The sequence below is a fragment of the Notolabrus celidotus genome, chromosome 23 (assembly GCF_009762535.1).
Source record: "Notolabrus celidotus isolate fNotCel1 chromosome 23, fNotCel1.pri, whole genome shotgun sequence".
Lineage (NCBI taxonomy): Eukaryota > Metazoa > Chordata > Actinopteri > Labriformes > Labridae > Notolabrus > Notolabrus celidotus.
The window spans coordinates 6,808,126-6,826,961 of record NC_048294.1 but is presented as its reverse complement, the minus strand read 5'-3'; the positions used below and the strand labels follow the sequence as shown (position 1 = coordinate 6,826,961).

At 39.4% G+C, this 18,836-nt stretch overlaps 1 protein-coding gene across 1 annotated transcript; it reads left to right on the top strand.

Annotated features, from left to right (window-relative positions):
- The first annotated feature begins 5,688 nt into the window (after positions 1 to 5,688).
- On the top strand, positions 5,689 to 17,157 carry LOC117807782 (macrophage mannose receptor 1-like). Its single transcript, XM_034677188.1, has 7 exons — positions 5,689 to 5,883; positions 7,707 to 7,903; positions 12,361 to 12,429; positions 13,249 to 13,629; positions 14,621 to 14,960; positions 16,604 to 17,014; positions 17,118 to 17,157. Exons 2-7 carry the CDS (start codon positions 7,879 to 7,881, stop codon positions 17,155 to 17,157), a joined length of 1,266 nt encoding a protein of 421 aa, XP_034533079.1. The 5' UTR covers positions 5,689 to 5,883; positions 7,707 to 7,878.
- Positions 17,158 to 18,836: the final 1,679 nt, after the last annotated feature.

Here is an 18,836-nt window from a genome sequence, read left to right as displayed (position 1 = left end):
AGTTGATCTGGTGTGTTGTGCTCCAGAGGACCAAACTAGCATTGAAGATAAATATGACGGTAGCATCCCAATAAGTGCTTTATAAATAAACAAGTAAAAATGCAAATCAAGTCTTTCAGCCAGAGAAGACCATCCCACCTTTTTGTAAAGTATGCAATGTTGAGTGCTGTAACTATCACCAGTATTAAAACGCAGTGCAGAGTGAAATAAGATGAATTCTATCGAGCCAAAACTTTATCTCTATAGAAATACTTCTGTGATGGTAGATGCATTGGCGTGAAATTTCATGGTTTAACTTGAAAACTTAAAAAAAAAAAATCGTGTCACAGGTTGTCAAATACAGGCATCCATAACAATGTCTATTTCCTCAACCCTTGGCATTATCTTGGTGCATGATCCAACTACTGAGCCAAACTGGCATCCTGAAGAAAGTTAGCATTTTGTATTAACATGTTACTATGATAACATTTTCCTTCATTTAAAGCTAGGGTTGGTAGTCTCAGAAAACTAGCATGAATTTTAATGTAGCATTTCCTCAGGACTCCGTCTAACCCCTCCCCTCCTCCCCCCGGAGCTCCTCCAAGACGACGCCCCCGCTCACATGCACGAGCGCCACTGATTTGCGACCGTGACTGATTCAAAACCGGTCCTCACGAAAACATTATCATAGTGAAAGTTAAAAACACAAACAAACATGGCTGATGTTAGTATTTACAACTGTCATGCTAGCATTATCTAGTTGTACTGGTGACACGATATCAGGAGAAAAGTTATAATACATATAATACTGTAACAGCTCTACTGTTTGTTAAACATGTTCAGTGTAGATGCTCTTAATTCCTACAGTTTTGACAGTCAGTGAAGGCATCAGGAGAGGTGTAGAGTGTGAGAGCGGTAGAGAGGAGAGACAAGAGGAGAAGTTCTTCATTCATTCAAACATTGATTGTTGTTTTGTTGGTTGGCGTGATCATGACCGACAGTGACCCGTTATTAAAGATCAACGTGTTCACAAATCAGCTCGTCATCCCTACAGCGCGACGGACGCTGCAGTGCATCTACATTTTCTGTAGGACTTACTGAATGTCATTTATTCTTTTGCTTGTCAGAGCCCCCGTGGTGAGAGCTTTTTAGACTCTGATCCGGACTACAGTCCTGAGCAAAGCACCTCATCGGGTCAGAGGGGACAGGCCCGAGGTCGAGCGAGAGGGGCAGTCAGTAGAGTCAGGGGAAGCAGAGGGAGAGGACGGGGAGTGCAGGCTGAGGAAATGTATGCGCAGGAGGCGGGCAGAACGGCAGGACGGGATTTGATTGGTTTCATAATTTGGCTCCTGATGGCAGGGATTGGTTGGTGTTTTCCCAGGTTCACTCCGGCCGTAGATAGCAGCTTTTTTTCGCTCTTTTTTAAGAACACATTATGTAATGATTGCCATCAGGACATAAAGATAATTTTAACCAGAATGACAAAAAGTGTATCTAAATCTGATTACCAACCCCAGCTTCAAAGTATTTAGAACCAAATATGTACAAAATCTTCATATTTATGTAATATTTCTACATTTATTTTTGTCAAAAAATGTAACTTTTGACTTTATAGCCTTATAGTATTTTTTTTAACATAGTTATGCAATTTTCAAATATATTACCTTATGTAGGATTTGCTGTTATTTTTTTCTCTTATTGTGGTGTAAAGCTTTTTGAATGTTGTATTTTTCCTGCTGTATGTATTTCACAAGATATTCAGACAATAAAGTAACAGCTTTTAAGATCAACTGTCCGTTTTGTAGGTGTATGGAATTTAACTGTACTTGAGTAATGTTCAGCGGCGCAGAACCTTACAAAATCAACATTTCATCAAAGCATCCTTCCTTTTAGTTCGTAGTGTTCCACTCTCCCCACAATGTCAAAACAGCTATTTGAAAGTTACATAATTCGATGTCCTTATGTTCTTTGTGCGTCAGTGTGCTCTTAAATGTACAGTTAGATGAAACAGAGTAAAAAGCTGTTTCATAGGATATGTGAGTCACAGTTATCGCTGGTTAGTGACAGTGATTTTACATCAAAATAGCTCAGCTAGACGACTTCCTCAGGACACAAAAGTTGCACAGAATGATGACAGAAAGAGATTTCCCAATCACTCGTGCCCATTTTGCTTGGTGACTCACTAGCAGAGTAAACTCCCTGCTTATAGTAACACAGAGGCCTGGTGTCAAGCATGGCTACCACAAGTGCCACAGTTGAAAACCATGATATAATGAGGTCAACACACAATATTCACATCATCAGAAGTGCAGTCTGCCTTCAAAGACGGTGATAAATATCAAGAATGGAAATTCATTCTTCACCTTTGAACTGTTACACTGCAAAAACTCAAAATCTTACTTAGTGAAATTGTCTCATTTTTAGTCAAAATGTCTTATCCCACTGGATTTAAGATACATTTACTTAACAAGTAACATTTGAGCAAGATAGACTTGTTTTAAGACAATGCAACTTAAATATCTTGTTAAGTTAAACAATCTTGAAAAGATCTTGTTTTGAGTTGTTATTTAGAAGAAACAAGGTTTATTTTACATTTCATACATTTTGCAAGCTGAGATCTTATTTGTAGAAGATGGATAATCTTGATTTAAGACAAACCCTTTACTTGATTTAAGTAAATGCATTTTATTGGAGAATCTATCAGAAAACAGCTCCATTGATAAAAGAAAGAAAGAAAGAAAGAAAGAAAGAAAGAAAGAAAGAAAGAAAGAAAGAAAGAAAGAAAGAAAGAAAGAAAGAAAGAAAGAAAAGTTGTGGTTTTTAAGGGTGGATTTCAGTTTTCAGGCACTGTTTCTTCTAAATCAGATAAAAAATATTCATCCTCAAACTACATGCACACAATGAAACACCTACTTTAGAGCATAGCCGGCTTATCCTAAAAATGTTCAGCATTTCCAATATGGCTCCCGGAGATGATTGGCTTCAAAGCAGCGATCAGGAACAGATGAATGACGTCACGGATACAATGTCCATTAATTATACAGTCTATGGTGTTAAAATGTGAATAATAATGTGATAAAGGTACAAATTTAATGCTTTTTTTAAATCATGTGCTATTTTGTCCCTTTTGGTACCCCATAGTTGAGCCTTCCCAGACCCTTTCTACTTCCTTTATTGTTAAGGACACCAACGTGTTCGTATCACCTACATGACGAAAGAATTAAAAAAGCCCAGATACAAGATTACACTAGGAAAAGATAAACTGCAGCAGGAGGTGAAACTCAATACACAGTGAGAAAAATTGCCTAGTAGATTCAAGATGTGAAAAGAGAGAAATGAAGAGTGTCAATGACTTATTTCCTTATCTATAGGCATACACTCAGTAGTTACTGCTGACAACCTCTATCACTGATCACAGGAAGCTGTAAGTGAAGGTTGAGCGCTGACAAACAGAGAAATAGGACAACACAAATGTGCAGAATAGGTGGTTCAAAGTTGTGGCTTTGTGACCTCATTTGGCATCATCTGGAAGAAGTGATGGAGAGTCATCTGGTTCAAAGTTGTGTCGAATACTTGGAATTTCTTGAGCTGTTAACAGAAATGTTGATTTCTCTTTGACGTCAGACTATTTATCAAACGACCAGAATGAGAAAAAACCCAAAGCAAAATGCATACGGAACTGACGCACACTAAATCAACTGGCCTTGTTTTTTTTATTTAGAGCGTCAGTCCAGTAACGTAGCATTGCCCTTTTTGGTAGAAGCCAAAGGAACGTGACCGTGTTATGACCTTTTGATGGCGTCATTTTTGATTAGTTGCACCTGGAAGTGCTTCAGGACACCAGGTAACAAAACAGTTTGTCAACGTGTTTTTCCTTCGTTTGGTTCTTTCATGTCATTACCAGATTAGGGGTTGCCGTGTCATATTTGGTAAAGTTAAACAGCATTGCATAGGTAACACTCAGGTGCACAAAAACTAGGGATGTACACAATTAATCTATTATCGATTAATTGATCGTTAAGACATTACTCGAAACACACATTTTGGTTTTCAATTTTCCGTCACGTGGAACGGACAACATGTGGTCTCATATTACATTCATCTATCAGGGAGGTGTTTTAAGTTTAAAGGTGACATATTATGCTCTTTTTCATCAAAATATATTGGTCTAAGAGGTCCCCAAAACATGTCTTTAAAGTTTATTGCTCAAAAAAACACTTTGAAATCAGATTTTGGTCTGCCTGTAAACCCCTCTTTTTCAGCCCTGCTCAGAACAGTCTGTTTTCTAGGTCTGTGCCTTTAAATGAGAATGAGCTCTCTGACCACGCCCCCTCAGGAAGTGGATGTGGCCTCGGCTCTCCAGCACGTTGATCTAATGTTTACATGTTGGCTGAATATACACGGCTGCTCACAGACCTGCGTTACTTCAACCCTCTGAATCTGATCCAGAATCTGATCCTGACGGAGAGGCGCCTGCAGCAGGACCTTTCTGAACGATTGGTCACAGATTTAGTGTTTCTTGTTGTTTTATTTGTCAGTATGTCAACGTGTGTCTTGGTACACAGCTACGAACATGTAGCTATGTGGCTATGCTAACTGGCGCTAGCACTTTTCCATGAAAAACAAAAATCATCCACTAGATCTTCAAATCTACAGACGTGGGGAGTAAAACCGACCTTTGTGTTTATTAAGACAGCCCACAACTAGCTTGCCTCCCTCCTAAGCTCCTTGTTAGCAGACATGTGTGCAGGTAATGAAAAACGGAGGAGGGGTTCAGTTGTATTTTATACAGTCTATGGGCTGAACAAGCTCCGAGCTCTTGCTTCCTTTACAGACTGGATGGCGTTGTGATGTAACAAAAACACTGAAACCTGAATCGACTTGTTTCACACACATTTACAGAAAGGTGGAGAAATCAGAACAGGGGCAGAATGGATTTTTTTCATTTTCGGGGGGTTTGTAGACATGCCAGGGACACATATTTCAGGTAGAGGACCATTAAAAGTCGATTTTGCATGATATGTCACCTTTAAAGGATGTTTCGATGTGAATCAGCTCTTAAAGGTGTTGTGCACAGCGGAGACGCTCAGCTAGCGGCCGCGGCTGAGTGACAGGTCTCTGCAACGAAACGAAGGTTGACAACTTTAAACAGGAAATTTCCCCACCTTTAGATACAAATCCAACAGACAGGTGGGAATTGCTAGTACGCTATGTTTGCAGACCAGCAACATCAGAGCTGCCTGGGCTTTTCTGCAGCTAGACTGATTGTGACCCTGTTGCGCTCCCGGCTGACACCTGACCGAAAACACGTTTAGTTTTCTCAATAAGAAGAAGTAGGCAGAAAACTGGACACTGTGAGTCTGAAGTACGTTTCTGTTAGTATTATGAGCCTTAACTTTATAAGACTATGTCTGCAGAGAATATTTTTATGAGCCTGATCCTTGAAAATCAGTGTTAAACATGTTACCCGTATTCAATACTGTAACGGCCGTGGGAGCCTGTTGGAGTATTGTTCTGTTTGTCATGTTTAGGAGCTTTCAGTTAAGCGCTTCGGATTGGTTACATGGGTTATGCTATAGAGTGTTGGGGAGCAAGGGCTGCTGGGAAAGTATTTGTTGTGTTGCACCATGACCGAGAGTGTGAGTGTTTCTATTCTTCCCATTGACTTCTGTCTGTTAATGATGAGTTAATACACAGCACCACCTGGAGGCGAGCAGTGTATGGGCCAGATGTGTGATTAAAACTGCAAAACTGTCTAGCTGTCTCTTTACTTCGGCTGAGCCCGCCACAATACTGTCAGTTATATGCATGTTGTTGCTGTAGAAAATACTTAAAATATACATCCCAAACACAAACGAGAACATCATCCTTCAAGCTGGACGAAAGCAAAGAGGACATCATGCCGTGAGTAACCTGCTGAATGAACTTAAACTTGAAGGATGCTTGGTGAAAGAAATATAGCTTTGAGGAAGTTTAGAAAGAAGCCATAACATTCAAATCTGTGTGGATGTAGCCTAGAACATTGGAGAGGGGTCACCAAAAAAGGTCTTATCTAAAAAGTGTGGTTTTAAAAATCAGTTGCATGAAATTGGATTACTTCAGATACGTTTTTCAAAGTGGTACTTAGTTTATTTAATAGCTAAATTGGAATGAAAGAAATCGGGCAACAATCAATCAATCAATCAATCAAACAATAAATAAATCAATCAATCAATCAATCAATCAATCAATCAATCAATCAATCAATCAATCAATCAATCACAGTGCTTCAGGAACTTCTTTCACTAAGCTTGAGGGGAGAATCCTGCACTTCTCTCCTGCAGAGTTTCACTGGAAGCAGGCTAGGTTGTAACCCTCTGCAGCCTTCCCCAAGCTGCACCACCCCACAGGCCACAGCCAGGTGCCCTCTGCTGCATGAACTGAAGTACAGCATGTGTGCACTCCAAACTCAGAGGCTGTTTTCAAAACCCCCTTCTATACTAGCAGTACGTACTGATTTGGCCAAAACTCAGTATATACTTTGCAGTATGTGAACAAGAGCAAAATCTGCAGTATGTCGCACTGATTCGGGAAATTCAGTCAGCCAACTTGGAATGATCTTTTAGCCCACAGAACTACTTTCCCCGGAACTGAAAGGTTCCTGTGCCCTCATTGTTGTCTGCGTTTTGACTGCGGGCTGAAGTCCCGGGTAGATTGTGCAAATCAGGCCAGTGACGTATGGAGAAAATAAATTATATTAAATAATATTTTGAAATCTTAATAAAAAATGAAACTAGTTTGCATTCCCAGGAACTCCCTCTGTGTTTCAACAACTGTGTAAACTCCACAAACACCATTATGTTCAACCGAAAGTCCCAGGACCTTTGAAAAGTACTACCCCCCAAGCAGGGGCTTTTCAGGGGGGAGATTATCTACCCCTGAACTAAATTTAGACCCTGGTTCCTCTGGTCTAAATGCACGTAGTTCTGGGGTAAAGTTCCTGCAGTAGAAAAACACCTTAAGATGCATTGTCTTAAAACAAGTCTCTCTATCTTGCTCAAATGTTACCTGTTCAGTAAATTTATCTTTAATCAAGAGGGATAAGACACTTTGACTAAAATAAGAGAATTTCACTTGGTAAGATTTTGAGTTTTTGCAGTGCAACTGACAGGACTAAAAGGATCTGCTGCTAACATCTTGGTGCCAGATACTACAGCACACGTTTAGTGGTCTAGTGGGGTCCATGTCTCATCCAGTCAGGTCTGTTTTGGCCCTGTCGTGATGAGAGGGGGTCCTACATGATGTACAGCAAGGGGGGCACATAAACAAGCAGAGCAGGGTGTCAGAGAAGATCAGACTGAAGGGGAATGAAGGTATGTGGTGATTTTTAGCTACACTCAAGTTCCTGTTCATGAGTTTCAAACCGAGCCTCTCGGTTCAGAGATGACCAAAATATAAGCGTGTTCGATGGACGTGTTAATTTTCGTGTGCTCATGCTCAACACTGGTGTCCTTTATTTTGAATTTACATTCTCTCTAACCCAAACATGACATGCACTATTTTTAAAAACGTATACAGTATGTTCTGTTTGTGCCTCACAACATGTGATCATGGTCCTGAGATATTCAAATAATATCAGGGAAATGGAAATTCTCTCTGGTTCCTTTTGCAGTGTTGTCAATAAAGGCGACTATGTTTGAATCCCGTTCCCTACTTTGACTGAATTATGCAAAAATCTTCTTCAACAGCTGATGTGGACTTCTACTTTTTATAAATGGATCCTTTTGGCGGTGACAGAGATCTCAAACGTTTTGCATTTTTCTCATTTGAATGGCAACACTGAGGTGGCTTACAGGGGATCATTGAGTTTGTCATCTGCGCAGTCTGCTTCAGCACATCGAGGAGAGACATCGGAGGGAAATGCAGAGACAAGACTTCATAAGACGTAAGTTTAAACACCCCTTTTAAAAGCTTTATGATCTGTTGGTTAAGATACATTATACAGAATAGTCTACATTAGAGCTACTTGTGATTAAGTGCTTCAATTTAACATGTTGTTATTTGCTTCATTTAATTGAGTAAGACTTGATTTGGAAATATGTACCTCCAATAAAACAATCCGAATGCACCTGAAACAGTTACAACTTTATGAAGCTGGCAGTTTCATGTTTAATGTCCTGATGATGTTGTGTTATTACACTTAAAAAAAAACTGATGGTGGCAAGAACATCACAACTATTACAGCACCAGAATCCCAACAGCAATATAGGTTAACCCTCCTCTGTTATGTTTGCTTCTTAGGGACAGCAATAATGTTCCTGGGTCAACTTGACCCGGGGCATATTTAATGATCCAAAAGTGTCCAAACCCCAAAAAATCCCAATAAACAGTTTTTAAATCTCATTATTAACTCCATTACTAACCATTAAAACCAATATTTAGAGTAATGGTGTTCTTTAATTCTCACAGATCATGGTTCAATGAGGATAACTCACTTGTTTTTTATGAAAATTCATGTTAAAACTTGTATTAATGTACATTGGAAAGCCCTAAATATAAATACAATAGTTTAACATGATATAGATTTTTTTAAACTATATTTAACATTTTGAATTTTATTTTTTTTTAATGTAGTGATGTTGATAAATTAACACGAGACACCTCTTCTGTCACGTGCTGCACAGATTGTAATGCTGCTGGTTTGTAAGGCATATATTACCTACGATGGAAGGAGCCTCTGAATACCACTCGCTTTTCATCCACTGTGACATTAGAAATGCAAAATAATACTTTTAACAATTTATTTTAGATTATTGAACTTTAAAATGGGTCAATTTGACCCGCAACATAACAGGAGGGTTTAAAATATCAAACTATCTCCGCGGTCGGGCCTGTTTCTGTTGTTTACTCAAAGGGCAATGTAGTGATTGGTAGAGCAGCTTTTGAACTTTGAACATTTATAAGAAATCAGTCCTATGTGTGACAACTTGAACAGAAACATAGGCCCATTTGAGTTGTAGTAGATTTGACATTTTGAGAATTATTTATAGTGTTTAGTTTTTTTGACATGTTGATGCCTATTCAGTTATTATTGCTGAAAAAGCTTAGTTATAGTTGAGTTTTTGTTAGTTTAGTTTTTTTGTAATTTAATTTACTTGTCAGGGGCGAGACTTTCCATTCCGCTATTTGCAAAAACTCAAAATCTTACCAAGTGAAATTGTCTCATTTTTGGTCAAAGTGTCTTATCCCACTTGATTTAAGATAAATTTACTTAACAAGTAACATTTGAGCAAGATAGAGTGAGTTGTTTTAAGACATCTTAGATATCTTGTTCAGTCAAACACTCTTGAAATGATCTTGTTTTGAGTTGTAATTTAGAAGAAACAAGGTTTATTTTACATTTCAGACATTTTTCAAGCTGAGATCATATTTGTAGAAGATGGATAATCTTGATTTAAGACAAACACTTTACTTGATTTAAGTAAATGCATTTTATTGGAGATTCTATCAGAAAACAGCTCCATTGATAAAAGAAAGAAAGAAAGAAAGAAAAAAAGAAAAGTTGTTTTTTTTAAGGGTGGGTTACAGTTTTCAGGCACTTTTTCTTCTAAATCAGATCAAAATAAACATCCTCAAACTACATGCACACAATGAAACACCTACTTTAGAGCATAGCTGGCTTATCATAAAAAACAACATGACTGAATATTAGTATATCCAGCTCACTATGAGAAGACATTATATCTCAAAATGCTCAAATTAAACTTTGTAACCTTATTTCAAGTACAAGATGGTCTTAAACCTAGAGAAGTGCCGCTATAATACAACTCAAATTAAGGTGAATATATCTCAAATGAAGAAGTTGACATGAAATGTATTTGTGCAAAAATATTTTTTTGTGTGAAAAAATACTAATTGTTAGCATTCCTGTCTTATTCTGAGACACTAAGCTTTAAAATACTGGTGAAATACTGCTTAAAATAAGTTTTCCCTGCTAATTTAAGATCACAGTTTGCTAAATATTACGTCTTATTTTAAGAAATCTTACCAAGCAAATTTTCACTTGCTCTATTGGCAGATTTTTTTTGCTTATTTCAGGGTAAAAGTACCTTGAAATAAATTTTTTGTCCTCTTTTTGGAGGGGCATTTTTTCCAGTGTAGAGGAAGGACTTGTGTAAGAATTACTATATGGACTATATGTTAAAATATAAGTGCTATCTATTAGTGTGTTGGCTCCCATACTTCATGCTACCCCTACATACAGTGCATAGCAAAAGTCTACACACCTTTGTAAAAATGCCAGGTTTTGTGATGTATCAATTGAAAAAAAAAAATTGAAATCTTTTATGGGGAAGTTTTACAGACGGAGGTAGTCTGTGACCTCCAGGGCTCCTAACGAGCCCATCATTGAGAGCACCTGCCCTCATTGCACCCAGCTTGAGCTCATCAGCCTGGCTGCTCAATAAAAGGAGCTCCTTCCCCTCAGTGATATGTGTGCAACAGAGAAGACAACACCTTCAGTTGTTTCCTCTGGGTTTTGTTTGAAGAGTGTTGTTGTGAGTGAGTGTGTATGTTTGTGGATGTGTTGTGGAGGGAAGGAGGGTGGCAACAGGATAATTAAAAAGAGGATTGATCTGTCAGGAGAGTTTTTTTTGCAGATTGCAGTTGGTTTAGTCCTGTTCCTTAGTTTGTTTACTCTTTGTAGTAGAATTAGTGGGTGGCTGTTGAGCTTTACACTTCCACTCCACCTTTTAGACCCCAAAGGCCTTACATTTGTTTGTATTTGAGGGTTTTAAGTTTCTTTTTGTTAGTGTCCCTGTCCATGACCTCTGACCTCTCACCTTCATGTCATGCGGCTTGCAGACACGTAACAATTGGGGGCTCGTCCTGGATTGAAAAAACTTTCTTTTACCGTATTGAGAACTTATTATATAGTAGAAGACACCGATAGCCGCAAGACGACATGGAATTTCAGTTGCAGTTGTTTATTGAAAACCCGTCATGGGAGGCCACTCACACTTGTAGAAAGAGGGACCTACTCAAAATTGTCAAACTTATAAAAAAATAAAATAATGTGGTTACCTAAGTTTACAATTTTGGCACAAAACTTCCAGGCCTCTGTTAGAAAGCTGAAGATGAAGCAAACCAAAGCATACATCCAAATCAACAAAAGCATGGCTTCACCAGAAGAAGATTAAACTTTTGGAATGGCCCAGCCAGAGTCCAGACCTGAATCCAGTCTGTGGGGTGTAACAGTCAGAATATAATTGTTTGATGTATGAAAAGACATTACAAAGAGAGGTTTTCTACTGTGCTTTTCTACCTGGCGTATTAAGAGTGATGATGTTTTTGTCTTATTTTATGCTGACAGCTGATATATGTATCGGTATGCTAAAATGTCATGTTTTTACCCTGTGTGTAACTGCTAACTTTTCATTGAGTCTACGTATAGCGAAATGTTAAGTGCAGGTTGGTTGCTTCTTTGGCTGTGTACGGCTGGGGACAGCCTTATTATCACCAGGGGGGAATATGTAACAGTCAAGAGTGTGACCTTTCTGAGTCAGCCGGTTACATACAGTACAGAGAAGTGGCTCCTCCTGAGCCCGCAGAGTTTTTGTATGATAGTCAGACAGAGACGCATTCTCTGTCTGCTCCTCTAGTGATGAGCTGGTATAAGCTGTGCCTATCTTTCCGTTTGTCATGTGTGATGGATGAATATAGTGCCGTGGAGACCTGGCTTTGTAAGGTCGACTGTTAGTTTCTGTTTAATAAACTGCCGTGTGGAAATCCCCACTCTGTCCTCTTTCATCTGATGCTACTCGCTATCAATTGCTACCTGCTACGACCGACCGCTAGCTCTCTCCACCTACACCAGCTAACGTTACAGGGGTGATCGGAAGAGGGCTGATGCCCTCACTATCTGATTGAGTTGGAGCTTTTTTGTAAAGAAGAATGGGAAAATATTGCCAAATCAAGATGTGCCATTCTAATAGACTCCTACAAAAAAAACAGAGTGTTGTAATAAAATCAAAAGGTGCTTCAAAAAATGCTTAGTTAAAGGGTGTGTACACTTATGCAACCACATTATTTTAACTTTTTATTTTTTATTCTTCTGCCTGAACGATTAAAAAAAAAAAAAAATCAATTGAATTGTTCACGTTATAGGTCACATTAAAGGTGGAAAAGTTCTGACATTGCTTATCTTGGTCTCATTTTTTTACATCACAAAACCTGTCATATTAACAGGACTGTGTAGACTATCCACTGTAAGTCTAAGCCCAGATGGGCCACCCCAGTCACAAAATAGTCTGCTTGTTAGCGTGTGCCTCGTCATGGGTACGTCATGTTTCTTTGCTCAGCAACAGATGGATCCATGCTAAAGGGATTGTGTTTGGTTCACAGACGCTCAGACATCAGTTCCAACTAAGAAAGAAACGATGCAGTGGACTCTGTTTCTGGTTATGCTGATGAGTAAGTGCTCTTCTTATCTGCTCTTTAAGTTTGAGATCTTTACTCTTCCTTAGAAAGACTTAATTTCTGTAAACTTCTGACTTTATTCTGGTAATCTCACATTTCTTTTAATTCCTTCATGTGGCCCTGATCCTCCGTCAGAGTACACACTGGTGTTTTTTTGTTCAGAAAATACTGTATCATGCAAAGAACACTGCCTTATTTACTTTTTAATTTCAGAAGAGACATTTAAAATTTAAAAATGTTAAAATGTCAAAAATTTTAAAATGTTAAAATTTGTCATTTTTTATTTTTATTTTTAATTAATTTTGTTTGTTTGTTTTACTTTTTTTTTATTGTCATTATTTGTGCATTTTTACTTGAATGGTTGTAAAACAAATACAAATTTTCAAATCATAAAAAAAGACGTAACATAAATGTAGAACAATTTCAAATGTAAAACATGAACAGGAACCAGACTGTGAAGCCAATTTTTTTAAATGTATTGTAAAATTATGATAAAACAATTACTTACTTACATCTCTTCAAAGAACAGTAGACCAAAATGCCAATTTAGACGGTCATTGTGAATCCCAGTATATTTGAGTTCCAGTCTTGAGAGTGTGGACTCTCTTGTTCCTGATTCATCTATTTGTGTGTGCTGTTTGGGTCACATCATTGCTCTCCACACATTAAAGGAATAAATCTGTTAAATCTATTGTTATTTATCGTCACGTGTGGGGAACCTTACATTTTCTGTTTAATGTTTGATGATGACTTCAGAGTGCAGTAGTTCATCTTTCGGCTCTAATACAGAACTTTATATTTCAATGGTTTCAGGTCAGTTCTCCTTCTTCTCATGTCATCTCTACGAGTATCACCTTATCATAGAAGAGAAGACCTGGGATGACGCTCAGAACTACTGCAGAGACAAATACACAGACCTGGCCACAGTGTGTGACGTGACAGACACGAGGAGACTCGGTGACTTAGTGACTACGCCAGCCTGGATCGGGCTTCACAGCATCCTAGGAAAAGACAACCGGATGTGGCACTGGTCTCTGACGGAGATGCCAGGGGTGGAGTTTGATGATATCAAGAGTTATTTTGGAGGTGGAGAGCCAAATCCTTTGGGAAATATTGAGAACTGTGTGGAAATTACTGGAAACAAACTGAACGATATCCAGTGTAGTAAGACACATGAATTTATTTGCTTCGACGGTGAGTTCATTCATAAAACAACAGAGCTTTCTCTTTCTTTGAAAACTGATGAGCTTATGTTTACATAATTTGATACTATGAAAAGTAAATATTTAAAACAACGCTGAAAGGGGGGGCTGCACGGTGGTGCAGTGGGTAGCGCTGTTGCCTCACAGCTAGAAGGTTCCTGGTTCGAATCCCTGGCCGGGCGGGTTCCTTTCTGTGTGGAGTTTGCATGTTCTCCCCGTGCATGCGTGGGTTCTCTCCGGGTTCTCCGGCTTCCTCCCACAATCCAAAACATGCTCAGGTTGATTGATCACTCTAAATTGCCCGTAGGTGTGAGTGTGTGCATGAATGGTTGTCTGTCTCTCTGTGTTAGCCCTGTGATAGGTTGGCGGCCTGTCCAGGGTGTACCCTGCCTTCCGCCCGAAGCCAGCTGGGATAGGCTCCAGCCCCCCGTGACCCCTAACGGGATAAGCGGTCAAGATAATGGATGGATGGATGGATGGAACGCTGAAAGAAAACTAGTTTATCTCAAATGACTGTTTTGCTTGTTATGAGTTATAAAACAACACATGAGCCCTCCATAACCAGGCCCCCTCCTACTTTACCGACCTGCTCCACCACCACACCCCCTCCCGTAACTTCAGATCCTCCAACACCCACCTCCTCTCCCTACCACCTGACACCAAGCACCGAACCTGGGGGGACAGAGCTTTCTCTGTCGCCGCCCCCACCCTCTGGAACGCCTTACCACTAAACATTTGAAGCTCCCCCAACCTGTCCACCTTCAAAACACTTACTAAAACCCACCTATTAAGAACTGCTTTTAATGTATGATTGGATTTAAATGTATTTGATGCTTTTCATTCATGTTTTTATTAATCTGTTGTTTATATGATGTTTTTATCCTCTGTGCAGCATCTCTTTGAGTATTCAGAAAGCGCTTTATAAATAAAATGTATTATTGTTATTATTAAAAAAAATGTTAATTTCTTATCAACATCCACAGAAAGAGAGGAACCCAGTGAAAGATTACAAGTGATCAACTTGACAATGAACTGGACACAGGCTCAGAAGTACTGCAGAGACCACCACACTGACCTGCTCAGCGGACTCGATCAGTTAGAAGAAATCGTAAATAAATCATTTAGTCATGAAAGCATGTGGATCGGCCTGTTCAGAGACACCTGGAGATGGTCAAATGGGAGCAAGTTCTCTTTCAGAAACTGGGGTCAGGGGTTGTTTAAGGATGGACACGACAAAAAGGAATGTGCGACCGTGTTGAACAGGCTTGGTGAATGGGGCTCTGATGATTGCAATAAGAGGAAAACCCTTCTTCTGCTACGATGGTGAGTTCGACAAAGGTCTGTCTTCACTGTTTTCCTCAGGTATTGAAGACAAAGGTTGCGATGAAACATTTGCGGCTGTGTTTAAGAACAATGCTTCTGCAATGCCGGTAAGTTTGTCTCAAGAAGAACTAACATGAAATCAATGAATATTTTCAGGATTCAAATATCGTTTTAGTCATATATTTCATTAGTATACTTATTTGAAGCTCAGTGTTCTTTGGATGAAATGCATTTGGGAGGTCATTAGCCAAATCTAACGGACAGTTTTATAGAGAAAAAAAAAACATGTTAGATGTTCATTCCTTGCTAGTGGCACTGCTAAAAATGCTAGCTCGACCCAAATGTGATTTTAAACCCAGAGAATTTGACACTGCTATGAATTTACTGCTTCCAAATTGAAGAGAGAAAGCAATAAGTAGTCAAATCCAGAGGGAAATATGGCAATTCAAAGCTAACAGTAATGTTAGCATCATGGGAAAATCAACTCCAGTGGAAGCAGACAGTCATGGCCTCGTGATTCAGGTGCTGACAGAAATTAGTTTTTGTTTTTTAAGTTATGTTTTTGGGCATTTGCCTTTATTGGATAGGACAGCTGGAGAGAGACAGGAAGTATAGGGAGTAGAGAGGGGGAGGGGGGCATGCAGCAAATGGTCGGGGTAAGGAGTTGAACCTGCGACCTGTGTGACGAGGACTACAGAGTCAGAATCAGCTTTGTTGTCATTTTCCAAGTACAATGAAATTTCGTCTGACTTCTCTCTGTTTAAAGATAAGAATTTAACAAGAATATATATAGGAAAGAAATGCCCATCAAAGACGACAGATTGGCCTTAATTCTCCCGTCAGCCACCACCTCCACAGGGTCCAGGACTGAGCTGGCCTTCTTCACCAGTGTGTTCAGTCTTGCTCTCCTGTATCCTGTCCACCCACAGCAGGTGAAATCCTTCCACTGTGGCGTTCATGTCCGGTGTTAGCTCTGTTAGCATGATGCTACTCTGCCAGTATTCCCTCTGATGCTGGGTTAGCTCATCACCCCTATCGTAGATAGATCTTACAGTCCCCATAACGGTGGGTGGAAGGACAGGTCCATGTCGTCTTTTCTTAGCTTGCACCTCAGTACCAGCACGTCATCCTTGCCTCCTTCTCCTCAGCTCGCAGGGAACATCGGGCCTGGCATCGTTTAGCATCGACATGCTACGGGCTGCTAACAGCTGATCTCGTTTGTAAACAATGCGACCATAGTAACATGCAGGATCTCTGGACACACACAGGAACAAAATACAGCAAAACACCACTGCAAACGCAGCCAGCCTGGCGTCCATGGCCAACAAATGAGTCATTGGAGACATGAGAGGCTCCAAATACAAAGAGAACAAAACAGATATGAAAAAAAAGTCGAAAAAAGAACAATGAAGAGAGAGCTGCGGCAACAAGCAGCCATTTGAGCGGCGCTTATCAACCCATGATATATACAGCCTCTGTATATGGGGCGCGCTTTGACCGCTAGGCCATCTGTACCCCTAAGAAGGTTTTACTTATCTGAAAAAAGTGGAAAAAAAATCAATCAACGGCAGGAAGCAGCCATTTTCAGCAGACAATCTAAATATAGCACAACCAAAGATCTCACCTGTGTTTGTCTAAATGTTTGTCCTTCACAGACAAAGTGATCCTGGTCAAAAGAAGCTGAACTGGGAGGACGCCTTGTATTACTGTAGAGAGAACTATGATGACCTGGTCTCCATCACCAACGATTGCCAGCAGAGATTGGTTCAAGCCAAAGCTAAGGAAGCCTCCACCTCCCATGTGTGGCTGGGACTGCGCTACACCTGCACTCTGGATTTCTGGTTCTGGATCAGTGACGAGGTGGTCCACTACCAGAATTGGGCTCAAGGTGAGGAAAAGAACGGCTGCGACATGTCTGGAGCCATGGCAACAGGCGGATCTCACAAGTGGTTCAAAAAGCAAGACACTGAAACATTCAACTCTTCTGCTCCAAGGCTTAAAGCCCAGTTTAAACACTGGGAGCAGATGTTTTATTCATTTACTCACTTTGTTGTTGGTGGTGTTCTTTTTTTTTTTTTTTTTTTAACTTAGTTTTTATTCATTTTTCTCATCAACAGTACAATGTGAAATTTTTTTTTTTTCTTTTTCTTTTTCCAGCTGTATAGTTACATTTGGACATTATGACAGAATCAGATAACACAAATACAATAAAGCAAAATGTCCACTCCAGAGACTATACATACAAAGAATATTACACACAGACAAACAAGTATAAGAATAAATGTTCATAAAAGTAAAGGAGAAATGAAAATCATAATTAAATATTGTAATAATGAAGAAATAAATTCTAATCCACTCGGATATATCACGTGTCAAAGTACAGGTGCGAAGTCGAACCCAGGAAAAAATAATGCATGATCCTGGTCTGCGCCTAAATTAAACACCACTCTCTATTGCATTAGTAGAGCCAGTACAGGTTTCCATCGTTGTGTAGAAGTTTCTCTTTGGAGTCTTAATTGGTATGTAATTTGTTCCATTTGATAAATGTCCCAAACCTTCTGGATCCATATATTGTAAGTGGGAGGGTCTGGTTTCAACCAGCGTATGGTGATGCACTTCAAGGCCGCTGTAGACAGGATATTAAACAAGTACTTTTTGGCCCTCCAGTTCAGGCCAACGGGCATCACTCCGAGTATTGCCACCAAGGAGTCTTGAGGAATGTCCTTTTGGAAGACCTCTTTCAGTGCATCAAATACTTCTCTCCAAAACAAGCTTAGTTTTGGACACGACCAGAAGATGTGGGTATGGTCAGCCACATGGGTTCCACAATTCCTCCAACAGGAGATAGGATGTGCCTGGCACATTTTGGATGATATTTCCCGAGTTCTAAAAAATCTGGTAACAATTTTCCATTTAAACTCCCTCCATGTGTTTGAGTTTGTAACCAAGTGTGCTTCTGTGCAGACCTCTTCCCAAATGTCTTCTGATAGAACCATGTTCGTTTCCATTTCCCATCTCTGCTTCACCCGCAGTGTGTTGTTTGTATTCATAGATAAAAATATGTTATACAGTTTGCCAATTATTTTCTTATCCCCCTTCCCTTTTTGTATAAGCATTAGGAATTATTCTATGGAGGTGGGAGTGGTGTTTCTGGTTATTGCATGGCATTTTGGGAAATGTAGTTACCACTTTCAACATATTTAATCATGCATTGATATGTTTATTAAGGAATATCTGGGTGACCTTATTAATGTTGGATGACAGATCAAACTGATCATTTTACGTTGCTTTAAAATGTGGATCTCTGTGATCCTGTTATTTCAACATTTTCATGGTTTTGAGTTGATAATAAAGAATATCTACTGTATTTCTTCTTACACTGACGATAAAACGTTTGAGTTAAGATTTGGTGATGGTTATGCTTTGTGTAAGAATACTTCGATTGATTACATTTGTTCAGTTTCATGTAAATGGATTGATGACTTTCTCAATGCTGAATAAACTTTGAGAGGTAACTATCCAAGTAGTGTTGGTCTGAAGAGCGTGCATTCTTTCCAGTGGCCAGCAGGGGGAGGCAGGCATTGATGATCACGAAACACAATATGTATCACGATATTTTAAAATCTTTGAATTACTGTTGAAATGTCTAATTCAACCCTTTGATGCATTAAATGACACCAGTGTTGTCATGAAATAATTTTGATATATTTTCCACAGAGCACAGAGTTTGAATCTTCAACTGAATAGTTTTCTGGAAATATATGATTTCCATATTTTATATAATGAATAGATGCATTATGAAGACATTCACACACACACACACACACACACACACACACACACACACACACACACACACACACACACACACACACA

Coding starts and splice junctions, on each gene's coding strand:
- LOC117807782 (XM_034677188.1), top strand. CDS start 7,879: ATGCAGAGACAAGACTTCATAAGAC. Junction 12,430..13,248: donor GTTTCTGGTTATGCTGATGA/GTAAGTGCTCTT, acceptor CAATGGTTTCAG/GTCAGTTCTCCTTCTTCTCA. Junction 13,630..14,620: donor TGAATTTATTTGCTTCGACG/GTGAGTTCATTC, acceptor CAACATCCACAG/AAAGAGAGGAACCCAGTGAA.